Here is a 22,240-nt window from a genome sequence, read left to right on the forward strand (position 1 = left end):
TCTGCTAACACTGGGTTGTGATGACAGAAAACACAGCATTTACTGCAGGTGTCAAGCAAGGAGAACAAGCAGGTCATGCTCAAGGGACTAGAACTCCCTGATGACTTTCACACATGGGTTTAAAGACCACGTTAGGGGTAAGAGTCACAGGATGCATGATCATGTCATAGTTATTCTTCTGACTGATTGGTGATGAGGTGACAGGGTGATGGTTTGAGAATCTCCGTCATCAGTCTTCAGGCTTTAACCAGTCTTCCTTTGTTTCTGCATTTTCTCACTTCTCTCATCATTAACTGCTTGAGTCTCTTCTTTGGAACTCAGTTATCATATTCTTCATCTGTTCGATTCTTCTTTATTTTTTCTAATTGTTTGTTAAAAACTACCTTCTCCCTCTGTTCATTCAGTCTTCTCCCAAACTGTTTGATTATTATGATCATTACCTTGAACTCTGTCAGGTATATTGCCTATCTCCACATCACTTAGTTCTTCTGGGGTTTTATTTTTTTCTTCTTGGAATGTGTTCCTCTGTCATCTCATTTTTCCTAATTTGCTGTTCTTACTTCTGTGTATCTGGTGGATTGGTTACATTTCCCGACCTGGGAGAAGTGGCGTCCTGTAGGTTCCAGCAGCACATTCTCCTCTGGATACCATAGCTGCATGCTGCAGGAGTACCCCTGTTGGGTTGCCTTGGTCCCTCTCTTGAGGCAGGCTGGCTATTGTGGATGGTCTCCTAGGCATTGCTGGGCCCTGGTCCCTTTGATCATCAAGTCCTGCCTCCTTGCTGATGGGTGGGGTGAGGCCCAGGGACTTCTGAGACTGCTGTCTCCATACTGGTGTGTGGGACCCCCTCCAGTGCAGGTGACCATGATGAAGCTGTAGTGTCTGCTCAGACCCTGGGTCCCACACCTCTTGAAATGCCTGAATATTCCTCTTTGTCCCTGAGCAGTGGAGAAGGACCAAAGGGATTAGTTCAGTACATTCTCCCCACAGTGTTTCAGGGTCATCCTTTTGGTCAGTGAGTTCTGGATCTGAAATCAGCTCAACTCCAGGAACTCCGCAAGGCATCTCGATTGTTTATTAGAGCAACTGTTACCCTCCTGTTTCTCTGTTCTTGCCCTTTCCTTTGGTTATAGATGTTAAACAGTGTTTTGTGTGTGTATGTGTGCTCATGTGTGTGTGCACATGTGTGTGCATATGCACATGTACCTCTAAGGATACCATGCTCTATTAACTCTCTCCACACTCCCTGTGGGGCAGACACAGTGGTAACTGTGATCCCTGGGCTTCACCATTGGCCCCTGTTAATGTATCATCATGTCCATGGATGTTAATGGGCTCAGCTGTGACCTCCTCTCCTTTCCTGGCCCACAGCGTGGACTGAAAACAGCATCCCTGTTACAGCACAGTCTGAACTGCCTTGGTGCATAGTGGGCCCTCTGGGGCCTCCCATGGAGTGTTCGTTTGCTTGCTGTTCTGGATTCTTTTACTGTATATGGGCATGCCCACAGATCTCAGCCTCCTCACTCCCTCTTCTGTTTTCCAGAGCAGCTGAGTCATGTCTGCTTTTCTCTGCATTGGCCACCATTTACTCCAGACCTGTAAGAGCCACCCCTGGGTCCTGCTACCTCAGGAAAGTTAATTCTTGCAGCAACCTGTGTGTACAGTCTCTTTTCCTTCATCAGGTCTGGCACTTTCCTAGATGGGGAGCTCACCTTTACTAGAGAAGAGTAGGTCCCCTCTACACACTACCGATAGTTTCAGGGATCTGTAAGGGTGACTCATATCTTTCTCACTTGTTTTAGGATCCCAGATTTTCCTAGCCAGGGATCTGATTTTAGCGTAGCAGACTTGCTTGGCTGTGCTTCTGAATGTCTCTGGAGCTCTTCAGTTCTGTTAGATCTTTTTGCTGTGTTGCTGTTTCTGTTCTCTCACTACAGGTGATAACGGCCTCTTTCCAATTATCGAGTTGCCCCCTAGTCTTTAGCTTTAATGCTCAGGATCCCTCATTATCTCTCTGTGGGGTGTCAGTCCAACTCAGTTGTAGTCAGCCAATTCCACTGTCTCTGTGGCTTGTTCTCACCATATCTTCAACAACCTGAATCATCACACCTGTGAGGACATTTCCTAGGCCACTTCGCTGATGTCTTTAGCAGTTCATGGCCTCCTCCACTGTGCCAGGGCCCGCCCTGTGTACCACCCAGGACAGTGGGGTGCTGGCTGACTGTGTCTCAGACCTCATCTTACTGCTTGTTTTCTCAGGCTCCTCGTGGCTCCACTTGTACTATTTCAGGTTCTCCACACACCTGGTGCCAAGACTGGGTTTACTGGGAAAAACAGTAACGGAGGCAGAGGAAGCTGGGGCAGCTGTTAGACCCAGATGTAGATCGAGCTCTCATGGTGGAGAGGGAAGGAAGAAAGCCTAAATAGCAAAAGCCTTAGACTGCAATGCAGTTACCAGAAAGTTTTGGTAAAGCCAATTGAAAGTCCTTGAGCCAAAGTCACCATTTAGAGGAGCCTGTGTCTCCTAGATGACATCTACACCAGCATCCTTGCTGCGTGCACTTGCTGGCCAGGAGCAAACCTGGGCCTCTGTGCAGATGCAGTGATGGACTTCAGAGCACAACATCCAAGGCTCTTGGTCATTGTCATTTTCTGCAGTTGGAACCTGGGAGATCTGAAAGATGCATACTTGTGGCTGCCACAAACATGATACATTTTATTTCTCCTATTTTTATTACCTTTAAATTAACCAATGTTTATTTAATGTATTTGCCCCTTCCTAAAATAATATAACACCTTCAAATTGTTTAACTTTTCTCACCACAGGTTGTTGATCAGTATTTTAGGTTTGTGTGTATGTGTGTGTGTGTGTAAGATGTGATGTCTGTTTATAGATTCCTTTTGTTGATTTTTTGCATATAAATATTCAGCTGTTCCAGCACCTTTGTTGAAAAGCCTATGATTTCTCCATTGAGTTATCTTTTTTCCTTATTCAAAGGTCAGTCAGCTATATTTCTGAGCCTACTTTTGGACACTCTATTCTGTTTCATTAAAGTATATGTCTACTCTTTTGCTAATATATCACACTGTCCCACTTTATAGTGGATAGTAAATCAGTTTGTTAACAACCACAAAATAACTTGTTAGGATTTCTATTGGAATTACATGAATTAAGTTGCGAAGAACTGGCATCTTTACAATATTGACTATTCCTACCCATGTTCATTGGAACAACAGACTGGTTCAAAATTGGGAAAGGGGTACAACAAAGCTGTATATTGTCACCCTGCTTACTTAACTTATATGCAGAGTACATCATGCAGAATGCTGGGCTAGGTGCATCACAGGCTTTGCTCAAAACTGGCAGGAGAAATATTAACAGCCTCAGATATGCAGATGACACCACCTTATGGCAGAAAGTGAAGAGGAACTAAAGAGCCTCTTGATGAAAGTGAAAGAGGAGAGTGAAAAAGCTGGCTTAAAACTCAACATTCAAAAAGCTAAGATCATGGCATCCAGTCCTACCACTTCATGGCAAATAGACGGGGAAAATGTGGAAGCAGTGTCAGATTTCATTTTCTTGGGGTCCAGAATCAATGCAGACAATAAGTGCAGCCACAAAATTAAAAGACACTTGCTCTATGGAAGAATAGCTATGTCAAACCTAGACAGTATATTAAAAAGCAGAGACATCACTTTGCTGACAAAGGTCTGTGTAGTCACAACTATGGTTTTTCCAGTAGTCATGTAAGGATCTGAGAGTTGGACCATAAAGAAGGCTAAGCACCAATGTATTGACACTTATGAACTGTGGTGCTGCAGAATAGTCTTGAGAGTCCCTTGACCAGCAAAGAGATCAAACCAGTCAATCCTAAAGGAAATCAACTCTCAATATTCATTGCAAGAACCAATGCTGAAGCTGCAATACTTTGGCCACCTGATGTGAAGAGCAAACTCATCAGAAAAGACTGATACTGGAAAAAATTGAGGGCAAGAGGAGAAGGGGGTGACAGAGGGTGAGATGGTTAGACGGCACCACTGACTCAATGGACATGAGTTTGAGCAAACTTAGGGAGATAGTGATGGACAGAGAAGCCTGGTGTGTCACAGTTCGTGGGGTCACAGTTAGATGCAACTTAGTGACTGAACAAAAACCACCCATGTTCATAGTGCATCTCTCCATTTATTTAGATCTTATTTGATATTTTCATCATAGTTTTGTAATTTTCCTCATAGATTTTATATCTGTAACTAGATTTATACCTTAGTATTCCATGTTTTTTTGCTATAGGAAATTATTTATGTTTTTAATTTCAAAATTTAATTGTTCAATGCTGGTATATCAGAAAACTTTCGAGTTTTGTTTATTGACCTGTATCCTTCAGTGTTCCTATATTTGTTTATTAGTTCCAGGAATTATTTTGTAGATTCTTTGGCATTTCTACATAGACATGCTGTGCTGTATACTTCATCGTTCACTCATGTCTGACTTTTTGTGACCCCAAGGACTGTAACCCTCCAGTCTCCTCTGTCCATTGAGATTCTCAGGCAAGAATACTGGAGTGGGTTGCCATGCCCTCCTCCAGAGAATCTTCCAGACCCAGGAATTGAACCTAGGTCTTCTGCATTGCAGGCAGATTCTTTACTGTCTGAACTACCAGGAAGCCCAGGAATATTGGAGTGGGTAGCCTACTCCTTCCCCAGGGGATCTTCCTGACCCAGGAATCAAACTGGGTCAATTCAATTTCTGCATAGCAGGTGGATTCTTTACCAGCTGAGCTACCAGGGAAGCCCCTACATAGGCATATTCATCTGCAATACAGTTTTACTTCTTCCCTCCCAATCTGTAAACCTTATTTACTTTTCTTGTCTTATTGCATTAGCTACAACTTCCAGTGTGATGTGAAATAGAAGTAAAAGAGAGGGCACCCTAGCCTTACAACAATTATTAGGAGGAAAACATTCAGTCTCTTAACATTTAGTATGGTGTTAACTATAGGGATTCTTTTGTAGATGTTTCTTCTTAAGTCAAAGAAATTCTCTATCCCTGGTTTGCTGAGAGTATTTTGTCAAATATCTTTCCTGCATAAGTGAATATCATCATATGATTTTTTCTTTAGTTTATTGATGCAGTAGATTACATTTTTAATTTGAATATTGAACTCATTTGCATAACTACAATATGCATCACTTGGTCATGGTGTATAACTCTTTTTATTCATGGTGAATTCTATTGGCTAATTTTGTTGTGAATTTTTTAATCTATTCTGAAGAGGCATATTGGCCTGCACTTTTTTTTTTTTCCTTGTAATGTCATTATCTTGTTTGGGTCTCATGACAGTTGCTGGCTTCATAGAATGAATTAGGAACTCTTTCTTCTGCAGCTACTTTCTGAGAGAGATTCATTTTTTTTCTATAAGGATGTGATAGAATTCTCTAGGGAAATCACCTAGGCCTTGTGGTCTCTTTTCTGGAAGGTTATAAATTAATGACTTAATTTCTTTAATAGATGTACATGTTTTCAGATTATTTCTACTGTGAGATTTCTAGTAGTTAGTGTCTTTCCAATATTTGACTTATTTTATCTAAGTTATCAAAATTTTTGTCAAAGAATTATTCATAGCATTTCTTTAAATGTCCATGGAAGTAGTAGTGACAACCCTCCTTTCATTATTTACATTACTAATTTGTGTTTTTTAGAACACTCCCTCACACCATATACAAAAATAAACTCAAAGTTGTTTGAAGACTGAAATATAAGACATGACATCATAAAACTCCTAGAAGAGAACATAGGCAAAACATCCTCAGACATAAATAACAGCAACATTTTCTTAGGTCAGTCTTCCAAGGCAAAATAAATAAAAGCAAAAATAAATGAGACCAGGACTTCCTAGTGGTCCAGTAGTTAAGACTCTGATTTCCCAATGCAGAGGTCCCAGGTTTGATCCATCGTCAGGGAACTAGATCCCACATGCTGCAACTAAGATCCTGTGTGCTACAGCGAAGACCCAGCACAGCCAAGTAAAATTTTTTAAATAGTTTATTAATAAAATTAAAATAAAATAAATAAAATGAAAATAATAATATAAAATTAATTAAATTTTAAAATAAAAATTCAAAATAAATAAAATAATTAAATAAAAGTAAATAAAATTTTTAAAATAAAACTTTAAAATTAATTAACTAAATGAAAAATGACAAAAAATAAATGAGACCTGGACTTTCCTGGTGGTCCAGTGGTTAAGAATTCACCTGCCAATGCAGGAGACATGGGTTTCATCCCCAGTCTGGGGAGATCCCACCTGCCGAGGAGCAAGTAGGCTCGTGCAGCACAGCTACTGAGCCCATGTTCTACAGTCCATCCTCCACAAAAGAGAAGCTGCCACAGTGAGAAACCCATGCACCCCAACTGGAGAGTAGTCCCCATTCGCTACCACTAGAGGAAGTCTGCGTCCAGCAACAAAGAGGCAGCATAGCCAGAAATAAATACATATTTAAAAAATAAATAAATGAGGCCTAATCAAATTTAAAAGCTTTCACACAGCCAAGGAAGACATAATTTTTTTTTTTTTTTAATGAAAAGGCTACCCAGAAGGAGAGAAAGAAATAATGTAACCCATAGGGTGCTATCATGGAAAATATAAAAAGAGCTCATATAACTCAGTATTAAAGAAACAAACAACCCAGCCAAGAAGTAGGCAGAAAATCTAAACAGACATTTCTCCAAAGAAGACTTACAGGTGGCCAATAGGCACATGAAAAATGCTCAGTGTGACTAATTATTAGAGAGACATAAATCAAAACTACAGTGAAGTATTCCCTCACACCTGACAAAATGGCTACTTTCAAAAAGTTGAAAAATAATAAATGCTGGAGAAAGTATAGAGAAAAGAGAGCCCTCCTACACTGCTGTGGAAATGTAAACTGGTGCAGCTTCTATGGGAAACATTATGGTGGTTCCTTAGAAAACTAAAAATAGGGTTACTGTATGATTTCAAATCCTAAAAGATAATGCTATTAAAGTACTGCCCTCAATATGAAAGAAAAAACTCAGCAGTGGCCACAGGACTGGAAAAGGTCAGTTTTCATTCCAGTCCCAAAGAAGGGCAATGCCAAAGAATGTTCAAACTACTGCACTCATTTCACGTGCTAGCAAGGTTATGCTCAAAATTCTTAGCTAAGCTTCAACAGTGTGTGAACCGAAAACTTCCAGATGTTCAAGCTGAGTTTAGAAAAGGCAGAGGAACCAGAGATCACATTGCCAACATCCATTGGATCATAGAAAAAGCAAGAGAATTCCAGAAAATCATCTACTTCTGTTTCATTCACTATGCTAAAGTCTTTGACTGTGTGGATCACAACAAACTGTGGGAAATTCTTAAAGGGATGGGGATACCAGAACAGCTTACCTGTCTCCTAAGTAACCTGTACGCAAGTCAAGAAGCAATAGTTAGAACTAGACATGGAACAACAAACTGATTGAAAATTGGGAAAGGAGTACATCAAAGCTATATTTGTCACCCTGCTTATTTAACTTATATGCAGAACACATCATGCAAAATCCCAGGCTGGATGAAGATCAAGCTGGGACTAAGATTGCCAAGAGAAATGTCAATAACCACAGATATGTGGATGACACCACCCATGGCAGAAAGTGAAGAGGAACTCAAGAGCCTCTTGATGAGGGTGAAAGATGAGAATGAAAAAGCTGACTTAAAACTCAACATTCAAAAAGCTCAGATCATGGCATCAGGTTCCGTCACCTCATGGCAAATGTTGTTGTTCAGTCCTGTCTGACTCTTTGTGACCCCATGGACTGCAGGACACCAGGCTTCCCTGACCTTCACCATCTCCCAAAGCTTGCTCAAACTCGTGTCCATTGAGTCAGTGATGCCATCCAGCTATCCCATCATTTGTCGTCCCCTTCTGCATTCAATCTTTCCCAGGACCAGGGTCTTTTCTAATGAGTCATCTCTTCGCCTCAGGCAGCCAAAATATTGGAGCTTCAGGTTCAGCATCAGTTCTTCCAATAAATATACAGGATTGGTTTCCTTTAGGATTGACTGGTTTGATCTCCTTACAGTACAAGGGACTCTTAAGAGTCTCCGCCAACAGCACAGTTCAAAAGCATCAGTTTTTTTAGCGCTAGGTCTTCTTTATAGTCCAACTCTCACATCCATACATGATTACTGGAAAAACCATAGCTTTGACTGTACAGACCTTTGTCAGTAAAGTAATGCCTCAGCTTTTTAATACACTGTCTATGTTTGTCACCGGTAAAGAATCTGCCTGCAATGCAGGAGAACCAGGTTCTATCCCTAGGTCAGGAAGATCCCCTGGAGAAGGGCATGACAACTCACTCCAGTATTCTTGCCTGGAGAATTCCATGGATAGAGAAGCCTGGTGGGCTACAGTTCATGGAGTCACAAAGAGTTGGACCTGACTGAGCGATTATCACATTAGGTTCATCAAAGCTTTCCTTCCAAAAAGCAAGCGTCTTTTAATTTCATGGCTGCAGTCACCATCTGCAGTGATTTTGGAGCCCAAGAAAATAAAGTCTGTCACAGTTTCCATTGTTTCTCCATCTATTTGCAATGAAGTGATGGGACTGGATGCCATGATCTTAGTTTTTTGAATGCTGAGTTTTAAGCCAGCTTTTTCATTCTCCTCTTTCACCTTCATCACGAGGCTCTTTTGAGTGGTGTTATCTGCATATCTGTGGTTATTGATATTTCTCCCGGCAATCTTGATTCCAGCTTGTGCTTTATCCAGCCCATTATTTCGCCTGATAGATGGGGGAAAAGTGGAAACAGTAGCAAATAGATGGGAAAATAGTGGAAAGTGGAAAACTGTGACAAACTTTATATTTTCTTGGGCTCCAAAATCTCTGTGGATGGTGACTGCAGCCATGAAATTAAAGGACGCTTGCTCCTTGGAAGAAAAGATGTGACAAACCTAAACTACCATATTAAAAAGCGGAGACATCACTTTGCTGACAAAGGTCTGTATAGCCAAAGTTATGGTTTTCCTAGTAATCATCAGAAGTATGAATGTAAGAGTTGGACCATAAAGAAGACTGAGTGCCAAAGCATTGATGCTTTTGAACTGTGGTACTGGAGAAGACTCTTGAGAGTGCGTTGGATAGCAGGGACATCAAACGAGTCAACCCTAAAGGAAACCAGTCTTGCATATTCATTGGAAGGTCTGATGCTGAAGCTGAAGCTCCAATACTTCGGCTAGTTGATTTGAAGAGCCAACTCATTGGAAAAGACGCTGAGGCTGGGAAAGTTTGAAGGCAGGAGAAGGGGGTGACAGAGGATGAGATGGTTGGATGGCATCATTGATTCAATGGACATGAATTTGAGGAAACTCCAGGAGATGGTGAATAACAGAGGAGCCTGGTGTGCTGCAGTTCATGGGGTTGCAAAGGGCTAGACATGACTAGAGAATATTATACCTATTGAAATCAGTCAGGCAGAATAAGGCAAATACTATTATGATCTTACTTACATGTAATATAAGTAATTAGAAGTTTTGGATTAGCAGATACAACCACTGTCCATAAAACAGATTAGCCACAAGGACCTACTTTATAGTCAGTATTTTAGAAATTACAGTATTTTGTAATAACCTATAATGGAAAAGAATCTGAAAAAATAACTGGATCACTATGATATATACCTGAAATTAGCACAATACTATACTTCAATTAAATATATATATACCTCTGTGTATCTGTCTGTCTGTATCTCTTAGGGTCAGCAGACCAGCACCACATTGGGGTGACCACCCTTACCTGTCCTCCCTACTCATCTATACAGTTTCACTTACTTTACTCAGAAGACAGTTTGCAATGGCTCCTAACAAAAGAATCCTCTCATTTTTAGTGTTATCTCTTAGTGATTGTGTGAGATGTTAATATTAGGAGAAGCTGAATGGAGGCTATATTGGAATTCTCTATATTATCTTTTCAAGTTTTTTTTTAAATCCAAAGTTAATACAAAGTTAGGCCATGAAATAGGTGACCTTTATGTCAACTGTCTCCTGTAAACTCCTGAGACTTTTATAAGGGGAAAGTGGGATATTTTTAATTCAGTTTGCATCAGTTTAACCTAGAGGAGCAAAAGAAAGCTGTTAATAATTTCTCACTTTCAAGTTCAAGTAAACAAGACAGTAATGGTTCCATTATTTTAGGTCATGAGAAGGAAAGTTGCTAAAAATTATAGGTTTAGATCAGAGACTCTTGAGAGAAAAGTAGTGGAATGGTGGTCTATGAAGCCAGATTTTAAAATGAGTGAGGACATGGGAACATTGAATTATAAAGCATATGTATATAAATAATGGTGTCTTTCAACGAGTCTGCATGGCTGAGAGAATATTATTTATAGATGCAGAAGTCTGCATACTCTTAGGATCTGGAGGAAAATCCAATAAAAAGACATCTGGGATGCCAGAAATAGAAGACAATGAATTTGTTACTTTGCTAAAGGATGCAGGGGTAGGTAAATCAGGTGAAGAACTGAATTGTGATTCAGAGGCAGTAAACAGAATGTACAGTGATCATCATACATTCATCACCCAGTTTCAGCAGTTCCTGAATTGGTTTCATCTATACCCCTGCCCACTTGCTCCCTCCCACACTGTTTTTGAAGCAAGTCCTCAACAGGCATGATGTCATCCATGTATATTTTAGTATGTATCTCTAAAAGATCCCCTTTAAAAAATAACCACCAACAGTTTCATCCCCAACAATAACAATAATCTCTAATCTCATCAAATACCTAGTTTCTTTTCAAAACTCCAATTAGTTCATATATATAATAAGTGATTTTATTTTCTTACAGTTTGTTTGAAGCAAGATATAAAGAAATGCAAACCATTATAGTTAGACAGTGTCTTTTAAGTGTTTATAATAGACTTTGCCCCCTGAAATTTATGTACTTAAAAATCTAGATCATTTGCCTTAATTCTGAGTGTTATCACAAAATGCCATAGACTGCACTTCTGGAGTCTGGGAGGTCCACGTCAAGATGCAGCATAAATCTACCATTTACTAGTTGCGTGCTGCCTGTCAACCCTTTGAAACTCTTCTGAGCATCATGTACATGTAATATGAAGCGGTCTTGAGGGCACCTTCTGGAGATGGGCACTGTTGCCACTGTCAGGACGCTGGTCGCCCTACTCACACCCACTCAGCTGTGTTACCATGGTCTTCAGGGGGAGCCTCTGTCAGTACCTCCCAGGGCTGTTGATTTTTCCCCATCAGCAATATAGGAAGTCAAAGAGTATAGAAGCAGTACAATACATGTACATATATTAAAATAACATATACAATATATGTATAGATACATGTTAGCTTAGGGGCAGAGGGCTGATATTTCATTTGTTTAGAGTCTAGAAAAAAATGTATAGACCCACAACTTCCCTTATGTCCCAACTTGATTACAGGTTCATTTCTGAAATAGGTCAGACACATAGTGATTAATTTTGAAAATGGATGGACCAGGGATAGTTACCTGGGTAGTTACCAGGATAGTATATGAAGGACTCTTATCTGCTGCTAGCATCTGTGTCCAAAATCTCTAACATGAAACCTTAAGAGAACTACTGTTGGTGCCTGAGGAGTTGAGTCCTCTTGGTAATAATAACTGCCTGAATGAAATCAGCCTTTGGATGAAGAAAGAATACCCCATATTGGAAAGTAATTATAGCTTTTATACTTGTGTGTGTGTGTGTGTGTGTGTGTGTGTGTGTGTGTGTGTGCGCGTGCATGCTTTCACAGCTTTTTGGAGACTACAACCTATTTCTTCATGAGGCCAAAAATTGGAGAGAAGGAAGTGTCCCCAAATGTTTTCTTCGGTATCTGGCATGAATTCAGCTCTGACTTTAAAGACTTTTGGAAGAAAGAGAACAAACTTATTCTACAAGAAAGGTAGGTGTTTTTCATTTACACAGTGGCATTTTAAAACTGGTGTTTTCTCAGGTGTGACCTGTTAGGGGTTGCCAACTTTCACAGCCTGAATGAAAAACTCGGTCCTCACCATGGGGTTTCCAGTCTAAGAGGGTGCTGAGGTTGGGCAGTACTTGGGGTTCAAGTAAGAAGAGTCAGCACAGTGGCATGGTGCTGCAAAGGGCAGCGAGGGTGATGGTTTGCCAGGACCACTGTCTGGTAGACCAGATGATGTGGTGAGGAAGCCACACAGAAGCAGACAGGTAAAAAGAGGAGTGAAAGAACCCTGCTGAGATAACAGACCCACTCATTTCCAGAATACCTTAAGAAGGTAAGATGAATCAGTTTGGTTTAACTTTTGCTCGATTCATGGGATACTGTCAAAAATTTCGCCATTCATATCAAAATTTCTCCCAGGTGTCACCAAGAAAAAGATGATCAATATTTTTAAGAGATATTTTCAACACTCATCAGGTCGTATCACATTTCCTTAAGTATATCTTCAGAAATGAAGGGAAATTTCCCTTCTTAAGTACATGGAATAGAGTCTCTGTCCCTTGATTATGAAGCTTACACAAGTGCATTGTTACCAAGTTGAGAAGCATGTCCCCAAATTGTGGGGTCTGAAGGGAGAATAAAAGGGAAACCAGACCCTAATCCTGAGCCTGTTAGTGCGTTCCCACACCCTGACCCTGACAAGGACTTTGCTTTAGAAAACGTACCTCTTAAGGGACTTTATTCATCATAGTACAAAGTTCCACGATTGTTTTTCATATCGTCTTCATTTTGGTCTTGCTTATATACGAAACCATGCTGGCTCACGTAGTTTTCACTTGTAAGTAGATTTCAATCAATCTTTAAATCAGGTGAGATTAACTGCTGACACTTGCTGAGCAAGTGGACTGTTCTCGCTAATAGAATTACCTACCTAGCCCGCGACTCCATCAGAGCAGGAAGCCTGCCTCAGTGACCAGTGGATGGAAAAGAGAGCAGTCTGAATGGAAGGGAAACACTGTAAACATCTTCTTGTAGACAGTGAACTTGTTCTACCTCAAGATGCATCACCCAGGTTAATATAAAGGACCTTTGCCAGGAGTCCAGGTTGGTGAGGCAGGAGAGAGAACTGAGTGAAGATGGGCCTGTCTGGACCACTGTTCAGACGTGGATGTTTCCAGCTGTTCACCGAGCAAGGCTTGCTGGGTTTGGAAAATGGTGAGGAGGAAACTGTTTTGAACTTTGGCATGTTGCAGACAGCCTCCCTTCCTGGTGCTCCCTGCTTCCATGCATGCCTCCTTTCAGCTCTGACCTAAGCCTGGGAAGAGCCTGGGGCTCAGTCACACTGGGAAACAATATGGAAAGACCAGTGTTTCACTTTGCACAGCAGCTGCGATGATGCTGATCTCAGAGGGAGAGATCCTAGTTCCTTGGCCAGGAATTAAACCTGGGGAGCCTGGATGAAAACCAAGAGTCCTAGTCACTAGACCACCAGGGACTAGAGGCGAGAAGCAAAAGTGGCCCGGACTCTTGCCCCTGTTTGTAAGCAGGACTGTGTCAAGGAGGCAACAACTGTAAAAACAGGTCCAACATTTATGATTAGGTGCTTAACACAATGCATGGGAGAGCACACAGGAAAACAGTTTGTTCATCCAGCTCAGAAGGAAGGCAGAGATACACACCTGGAGAGGAGTGTGGAGTGAGTGAGGAGGAACGCAGTGTGGATGTGATTTAAGTCACTTATACGGGACAGCCTTGCTAGGTCTTTGTTTACCTTTGGCCAATTACCTTGTTTCTTTCTTCACACCTGACTGGTCCACGCACCTTCCCAAAGATGTGTGTGCAACTTTCTTCTAAGATGTATCCCACCATAGAGGCCTGTGGGTGCATGTCCACACTTATTATGGGGTGGAGTCCCTTCCCTTTTCAACCCCAGAGAAGACTTCCTGGACATGTGCAGACAGGGAAGTCTTCCTTGACCTCAGGAGTGGGCACCTTTTCTCTTTGCATTAGCAGAACTCAGCTTTTACCACTAGCTTTGTCCTTGGAGCGTCTGGGTGAGAACAAAGCTTGAATTTTACTCCACTTGACAAATACCAGGTGTCCGGCCCAGAGGCCCGCTGTCTCCTACCTCAATACCGACAGAGTGGAAATGGCGAGAGGTAGGCCGGGACAGAGCAGGAGTGGCGAGGGCCTGAGGGCACATAAGTGAGCAAGGGATTCTTAGCTAAGGGCCTGGCATGAGATCGCAGGCGGTCTCTCATCCAAGCTCTCTTTACCACGTGGCCTGTCCAGAAGTGCTGAGTGACTCCCACGGAGATGATGTAGGCCTGGAGCAAGTCATTCATTGTCAGGAATGGCGAAGGCCTTGTCCCTGAGATAGAGCTGGGTTTCCAGGTAACACTGTTGACAACAGTCCACTCTTTATGAGATCTTAGGCATTGGACATGCTCACTGACTATCTCGTACAACCAACCTGGTCCTTTTTTTATACTTCTTCCTGTGCTTAAAGAAATCCAGTGGGCTTTTTGGCTCGCTGGAGGTCACTTCATTTCATCTCGGTAGTGATGTTAATGGGCAGGTGATGGGTGCTGTCCACTGCACACTGCTTGCTTGCTCTTAACAGAGGGCTGAGGAGGAGCAGGGGCAGTTGAGAGCACGCCTTTGCCCTCCGGAGGACAGGACGGAAGGTGTCTGTGGGTGCCTCACTGCAGAAATGCCAACCAGGGTTGGGTGGGGGCGTTGGTCACATGTGTCTGTACCTGCCACCCTCCACCTGTCTTTTCAGTGTCCTCTCCTCCTCCCGGCCTCCCTCTTCTCCTCTCTTTCTCTCTCTCATCTGCACTCTCGCCTTCTCTCACCTTTCAGCTCTCTCCCTCCAACTCGCTCTGTGCTTTAGCACAATTTCCAGGTCAGGCTGTTTCTTTAAGGGTGAACCCCTGGCCATCAGTCCAGCTGGGCTCACATTCTTCCAACTCAGGAGGAGAGGGCATTCTCGAACTTCTAGAAAAATCCCAGAGAGGGATTCCAGATGAGTCATGTTCATCTTTGGATCATCACGGTGGCCAGAGGTTGGTTCTATGGGGACTGTGATTGGTTCAGCAGTCCTGCAGCCAGAGAGGACTGCCATGAGTGACAGCCCCCTTCTTGGCACTGTCACTGGAGTTAGGGAGAAGCAAGTAAATGATAATCTACTAGTCCTAATTTATTAAGCCTTTAAAAATAACCTGTGTAATTACCAGAATGTCTTAGCACATCTTGAACTCAAAAGATGCTTTTATGGCGTGGTTGAAATTTTCCTTTCTGATCAAGTTTTCCTTTCTCTAATTTGTAATGTATACATTGAATAATATTTTAAGGTTGTAAATACTCTATAAAAATCATTACTAATTGTTGTTTGAGTATGGAGTGGTAGTAATGTATTTTTGGCTTTTTCTGATGACTTATATGATTTAATAGATATATTTCTTGAAACGGTGAGTTTCTAGTCTATGGGAAAAAGGTCTGCTGCCTTTCTAATCAATGGAGTGTGGAAAACACAAGCATTTCCAGACCAGTGTTTTTATTGGCTTTTCAGGTAAGTGCTAGTGGTAAAGAATCCACCTCCAAGGCAGGAGATGTAAGAGACTCAGGTTTAATCCCTGCATCAGCTAGATCCCATGGAAAAGGGCATGGGAACCCACTCCAGTATTCTTGCCTGGAGAATCCCTTGGACAGAAGCCTGATGGGCTACAGTCCATGGTATCTTAAAGAGTCAGACACGACTGAAGTGACTTAGCATGCACACACGCTTGCTAGCTTGAGCCCTAGACATACATGGCTTCAAAGTTAGCAAAGTAGAGATAGTAATAGCTGTCCTGCAGAGAGACTATAACTGAACAAGATGCTGTATTAGAGTATGTAGGGCAGTGTCTCCATGATCAATATTCAGTGGCTGTTGTCAATCATTTAATATAAATGACCTCCTGATTATGATGACCCACACGGTCATGTGACATTCTGACAAAACATGTTAAGAACATATCTGTAAATACAAGGCATTATTGTGGTGCAGTTGCCTTCTTGGTTGGTAAAATGTCTTGATTCTGAGTCCAAGGATGAACTTTCATTTGAGGATGCTGAAGTGACCTGTTCTTTCTTGGTTTTAAATCATGCTCTACTCCTCTTTTGATGCTTTAGACAGCAGACCCATTGGTTTTGTTCTGAGTTAGAAAAAAAATTTTTTTCATGTATGTAGAACTAGGTTTGTACACTTATTAATTAGAGGTCTGTCTCCAGAGAAATCTGGACTCATTGAGCAACACAAAATATGAAAAATAATTTTTTTTAAATGTCAGCTTGACTCTATCCAGAGGATGGGGACAGACTGACATGAGTGCTGCCCAAGCACATTGTCTGCGTGTGAGGACCCAGGGACCCCAGCTCATCTCCAGGGGGCCGCCAGCATCCCCGACCACTCAGGAGGCCCAGGGAGCTCAGGGGATAGGAGCTAGGTGACTTAGTACAGGGTGATGGAGGCACTGGTGCTTTTCTTTCTTTTTCTTTCTTTCTTTTTTGCATTTAAAAAAATTTGTATTGGAGTATAGTTACTGTGCAATGTTGCGTTTGTTTCTGCTATACAGCAAAGTGAACCAGCTATACATGTGTGTGTGTGTGTGTATCCCCTCTGTTGACACTGCTTTTCTGCAGTGATGGAGGGACCATGGTCCTGGGGGAGACAGTTGTGCCCAAGACAGCTTCATTGCTGGCAAATGCTCTGTTATACACCCAAGCTCGGTTTTTAGGCAGAGTCCAGTTTTGTGACGTGTGGTCATTGTCTCCTTCCATGTTGAGTTTCTAGGCCCAGGAGACCCTTAGTCATTTGATGGCAACCCTGTCTCTCTCGAGCTGACAGCCTAGCTCTGGTACAGTGTGACGGGCGGGGGAAGCAACAAGGAAGGATTAGTTCCTCCAGAATTCTGTTGATGCAGATCTGATTAGGAGCATACCAGGTGGTCCTGGGGGTGAGAGTATCCTAGATGAGGAGACCAATCTCCAGGAGCCAGGCCTCAAGCCCCATCATACAGTGAGGCCTATCACCATTTCATTTGTAGTCAGCTTAAGACATTTTAATTTACTAAATCAGTGATGGCATTAGTAAGTGTTGTGCTTAAAGTGCTGTCTAACTGAATTTGCTGGTTTAATTTACTCTCAGGAACCAGGAGAAAGGGCAACTACTCCTCCCACTGCACAGGCGAGGGGCAGTCGGATCTGGTCTCAGTCCCTGTGGTCTGTTTTTGGAGAAAAAGTGTCTGTGTTCCCTGCCTTAGGATATTGCACATTAAACTGAAGGTGCCTCATACACTGCTAACATTCCTTTCCCATCATTTGTATGCATATGAGCTGTGTGTTCAGATTAAAATGGGATGTCATCAGAGTAGAAGGAAGCAACCATTTTCAAAGCAATGAAAAATAAACTTGAGCTAAAGAGACAGACTTCCTGTTCTGTAATCATGTGTTCGTTGCACACCTAAGTGGGGCTGCCTCTTGCACCTCCACGCAGCACTGTCATATGGAAAACTACATGAAGTTGGCCAACCACTTAGCCCTTTAATTCAGGCGTCAGCTTCTAGAGAAACGACCCATAAAGAAACCTTCCTCCTAGTTCTGATCCCTGTAGCAGACACCTTGGCTGGAAAATGACAAGACAGAACAGTGGCCAGTGGAGCCTGGGAATGTGTAAGGAATATGACGGATGCTCATTAAAGGAGTAATTCATATGCATTAAGATATAATAGACAATTAAACTCATGAATTTATTAATTCAGCAAATATTTACATCCTGCTGTGTGCTCGGCAAATTTCCTGGCCATGTATATCTTACCCTCTAGTGAGAGAGGCAGACAATAAAAAAGTGAACACACACGTTTTTAAATTATAGCTTGAAATTAGGACTATGAGGAAAGTAAAGAGTGAACCAATTTTGCAGAATGAAAAGCAGAAGAGTTTCACTTAGAAAGTGTGGTCAGAGGAGGCCTTTCTGAAGAGGCAACATTTATGCTGACACCTAAAGAACTTGAGGCTGGTGAGGGGCAGGATGGTGAGCCTGGCTGGCAGAGGTGTGGGAAGGTCACAGCGCCTGACAGAAAAGACTGACTGCTCTCCAGGTCATGAGATGAATCTGAGGGAACAGGCAGGGGCCTGACCATTCAGGCCCTTGCAGTTATGCAGAAAGACTGACTTTTATCATGGGTAGAGTAAAAGGTCTCACAGGGCTTTTGAAAGGGAATGCCCTAATGTGATTCACGCGCAGAAGAGATGGTTGGGTCAAGTGGGTAGGAGATGGGGGACCATGGTATTGAGAAACAAGTTGGGAGTCACTGAGGTGGCCCAGGTGAAAGATGTGATGATCTGGACCAGGAGAGGCAGCAAGAGGTGGCGGGAAGTGGACCTTCTGCACACACGTTATCTTAAGTTCCTGACTGGAGCAACTTTGGTGGTCAGAAAAGTCTTAAGTCTCAGCTGCATCATGACAAGCTTATGTTAACCAGATTTTAGAGATCAGGAAAGCAGACTTGCCCCTTTCTTTCTCCTAAAATGATTTACAAAAAGCCATGGCTAAGAAAAGATCTGAAACTGTGGATGTCAGAAAATGTTTTTTCTAAAACTTAATTCTCCAAAAATGATGTAAAACTCTAAGGCAAAGGTCAGATTGAAAAAAAAAAGTCATTGCATTTGCTTCTTTATCTTATCATGTTTCAAGAGATATTTTTAAATTTTGGGAAAATCCTTTCTCAAAGCCTCATGTTCAAAAATGGAAAAAACTCACCCTGAAAGGTTCTGGTTTGAGCTTCTAACAGATAGTCAGGACCAAGAGTCAAGAAACAGCTTGTCCACAGACATTTTTTGCTTTGAAAAAGGATTTAAACATTTCTGGCGAAGAGATTTATGAAGGTATCTGAGCAATTATTAAATTCTCTTTAACATTTGCTAAAAGGTTCTTTTGATGTATTAGCAAAGTTTGTAGTAAAACATATTTGGATCAAAATATGGTTCATGGAGTAAAGATATTTAAAAATTACTCATTAGAAATAACATTATGGAGTTTATAAAAGCTGAAAATAGGCTTCCTTGGTGGCTCAGTGGTAAAGAACACCCCTGCCAATGCAGGAGACACAGTTTCAATCCCTGGGTTGGGAAGATACCCTGGGGAGGAGGACATGGCAAGCCAATCCAGTATCAGTGCCTGGGAAATCCCATGGATAGAGGAGCCGGGCAGTCTACAGTCCATGGGGTCACAAAAGAACTGGACACGACCTAGCGACTAAACAACAGTGAACTGAAAATAATTCCTAAAGTAAGCCATTCCTTTACCAGCAAGCTATTATTGTGGGGGTCATTTTAGATTTCTTTAGGAGCCTCTCAATGTGATGGTTATAACCTGTGGGAAGAGGAGGGCCAGACTGGTCTAAAACTAAATTCTTAGGTTTATGTGGACTTCACTGGAGCCTGGATTTTTTAGGTAGTGAAAAATGTAGGAAGTCAGGGGCCCCGCCAGTCACCCCCTTGTGACATCTTCCTGACTGGCTCTGAGCCCCCCAAGCAGAGGAGCCACTGGCCAAGCATCCTTCTTCCTGTTTGCTTGGCACTGCACACTCAGACATGGCAGAGCAGTGGGGAGCTGAGAGACATGGGAAGCGTTGAGAGAGTGGCATTGAAACACATGCATGTAAATCATATGTAAAACAGATAGCTAGTGGGAAGCTGCTAACACAGGGAGCTCAGTCCAGTGCTCTGTGACGCCCTGGAGAGGTGGGATGGAGTAGGGGGTGGGAGAGAGGCTCAAGAGGGAGGGGGCATGCGTACACTTAGAGCTGGTAGACGTTGTTGTGTGGCAGAAACCAACAGAACATTGTAAAGCAATTATCCTCCAGTTAAAAATAAAATGTAAAAAGTCTGGGATCATGAGGTCAGTAAGGGGTATTCAGAAACTAGTTGTGAGAGATGGGGGTGGGCAGGATCATCTCCAAGACATAGGCGTTAGTCTCTACAACAGATTTGAAGCTGATGGCAGCATTAGACCCAGCCATGCTGGGTCATTCTATTTGACAAAGAACAGTTAACTCACTGGTTTTGCCTGCTGAAGTCTGATTAACACTTAAGAAGCAACTCTACGGCTGATTCATATCAATGTATGACAAAACCCACTGAAATGTTGTAAAGTAATTAGCCTCCAACTAATAAATAAATAAATAAATAAAATTTAAAAAAAAAAGAAATGCTAGCATTTTTAAATTAAAAAAAAAAAAAAAAGCAGCAGCTGTTATAAGACATCAAACTCAATTTTGAATGCCTGTGACTCTCACATGCTGGAAGGACATGGCCAAAATATTTTTTTAAAAGATCAGCCTAGAGTTGCCATGAGGTACACAGCTCCCTCCTGGAATCTGAGGAAGAGGACACACAGCAGTGTTACTCAAAACATCTGAACATGGGAAACAAACTCAAATGTTTATCAGCAGATGAATGGATAGATAAAATACAGCACATCCTTACAATGGAACAGCACTCAACAATGAAAAGACATGAAGCACTGATACATGCTTTAAAATGGTAAGTCTTCAAAACGCTGTGCTAAGTGAAAGAAAATGGTCACAGAAGAAGACTGTATGGTGCGATTTGATTTATATGAAACACCCAAAAATCAGCAAGTCTTTATATAGGATCTGGAAGTAGATTAGCCCTCGATGAGGGCTGAGGGCAGAAAGGAATGGGAATTGACCTCTGACAAGGTTCCTTTAGTGGGTGGAATGTTCTAAGAATAGACAGCTGCACAGGCTTGTGGGGTGTGGGTATGGGTTTTCCTGTTGTTTGTTTTGTTATTTGTTTGTTTTTTTGGCCACATCATGCGGCTTGTGGGGTCTTAGTCCCCTCATCCTTCCCCATCCGTCAACTGTGAAACTGCCGAGTCCTAACCACTAGACTACCAGAGAACTCCCTGTTCAGTCCTGTGAGCTGTCCACTTTAAGTGGACATTTAATAATATGTTAATGATATCTTAATAAAGCTATTTTTTAAAAAAGCAAGTAAATAGAATTTCTCACATTAGCCACTAGGCCTAGTCGTGGACCACAATTGAATATCCCACCTGCCCTCAGCAATCTGTTCAGGTTGGTCACAGTTTTGAAATCATATGTTGGTTACTTTTCTTCCTGCCTGGTCCACTCCCGGCCATTTCCCCTGTGCTCAGGAGATACACTCAAGGGAACCAAGTCTTTCAACTACTAATATGACTAAATGAGCCAAATCAAAATTTGAGAGATAAATCTGCTGGCACACATTTGTAGGAAAACAAGTAGCAGAGTTCATTCCAAAATTTAAAAGATCTCCATCTATTTAAATAATGACTCTGTAGTGATGAAATAAGCAGTATTTCTCTGTATAAACTTCAGATTCAGGAAATCTTAAGTCATGTTAAAACACACACACACAAAATAGGTAATATGTGTGTATGTGATCTGAAGTGACTCATCTATTCCAAATACACTTTTTTCAAATCTAATCTCCATGAGAGGAGCCAGATTGTCCAAGTTTTCTCAATCTGTAGTTCTAATGGAGAAGACATAAATCCTTAGGAACAAAGAGTGGCTATGATAATGGTTAAAATAAATAAAAGGGGGAAGAAATGTGTTTGCCTTTGCTCTGGGGTAAAGCCCCATCTCTCACTTCTGCTTTCTTGGGCCTCCACCCTCTAACCAGAATGTCCCCATCTACCACCCACTGGGCCCTTGCCTGGCATCTGAATCTTCACTTAGGACCCCTCCCCATGGGTCCCTGACCAGGTCGCTGCTCAAGATCTTTGCTTCTACTCATTATAAACAGGCTTAGAAGCGTGAACCCTGGGCAACTGCTAGGTCAGGAGAGGTAGTCTGAGCCCTTGTGAAGAAAGCAGACATTTCTTGAGGCAAGGACAGACCTTTTATATGGTGCTTCCTAGCCAGTAGGCCCTCAGTGAGGACTGGCCATCCTGGTGCTGTGGAACTGGCCGTGGAAGCGCAGCATGGCCTTGGACACGGGCATTTCTAGTCTATTCAGCTGTCCAAGTGAACAGCCATCGTGGCAAATAAGTGTCCTCCAGTCTAGGCTCCTAAATTTCTTTGGAAAGCTCTTGTTCCTCCTTAAAAGTTGTTCCTCCTTAAAAGGACCTTTAGAACATTGGCACCATGGTTGTCATCATCATCGTCAAAGTTATTATACTTGCATAATATTTCTTATCTGCATATTGTAATTCCATATGAAACTCAAATTTGGATG

General features: G+C 42.0%; 1 protein-coding gene across 2 annotated transcripts in view; it reads left to right on the top strand.

Moving 5' to 3' along the window:
- The window catches only part of FMN2 (formin 2), a 358,232-nt gene that overhangs the window by 321,055 nt on the left and 14,937 nt on the right, over positions 1–22,240 (top strand). For both annotated transcript variants that reach the window (XM_065919853.1, XM_065919854.1), the window contains one exon: positions 11,786–11,935. In XM_065919853.1, the coding sequence (XP_065775925.1) occupies positions 11,786–11,935 (150 nt within the window). The remainder of the gene's footprint in view (positions 1–11,785; positions 11,936–22,240) is intronic.

The sequence above is a fragment of the Muntiacus reevesi genome, chromosome 2, assembly GCF_963930625.1.
Source record: "Muntiacus reevesi chromosome 2, mMunRee1.1, whole genome shotgun sequence".
Taxonomy (NCBI): Eukaryota; Metazoa; Chordata; class Mammalia; order Artiodactyla; family Cervidae; genus Muntiacus; species Muntiacus reevesi.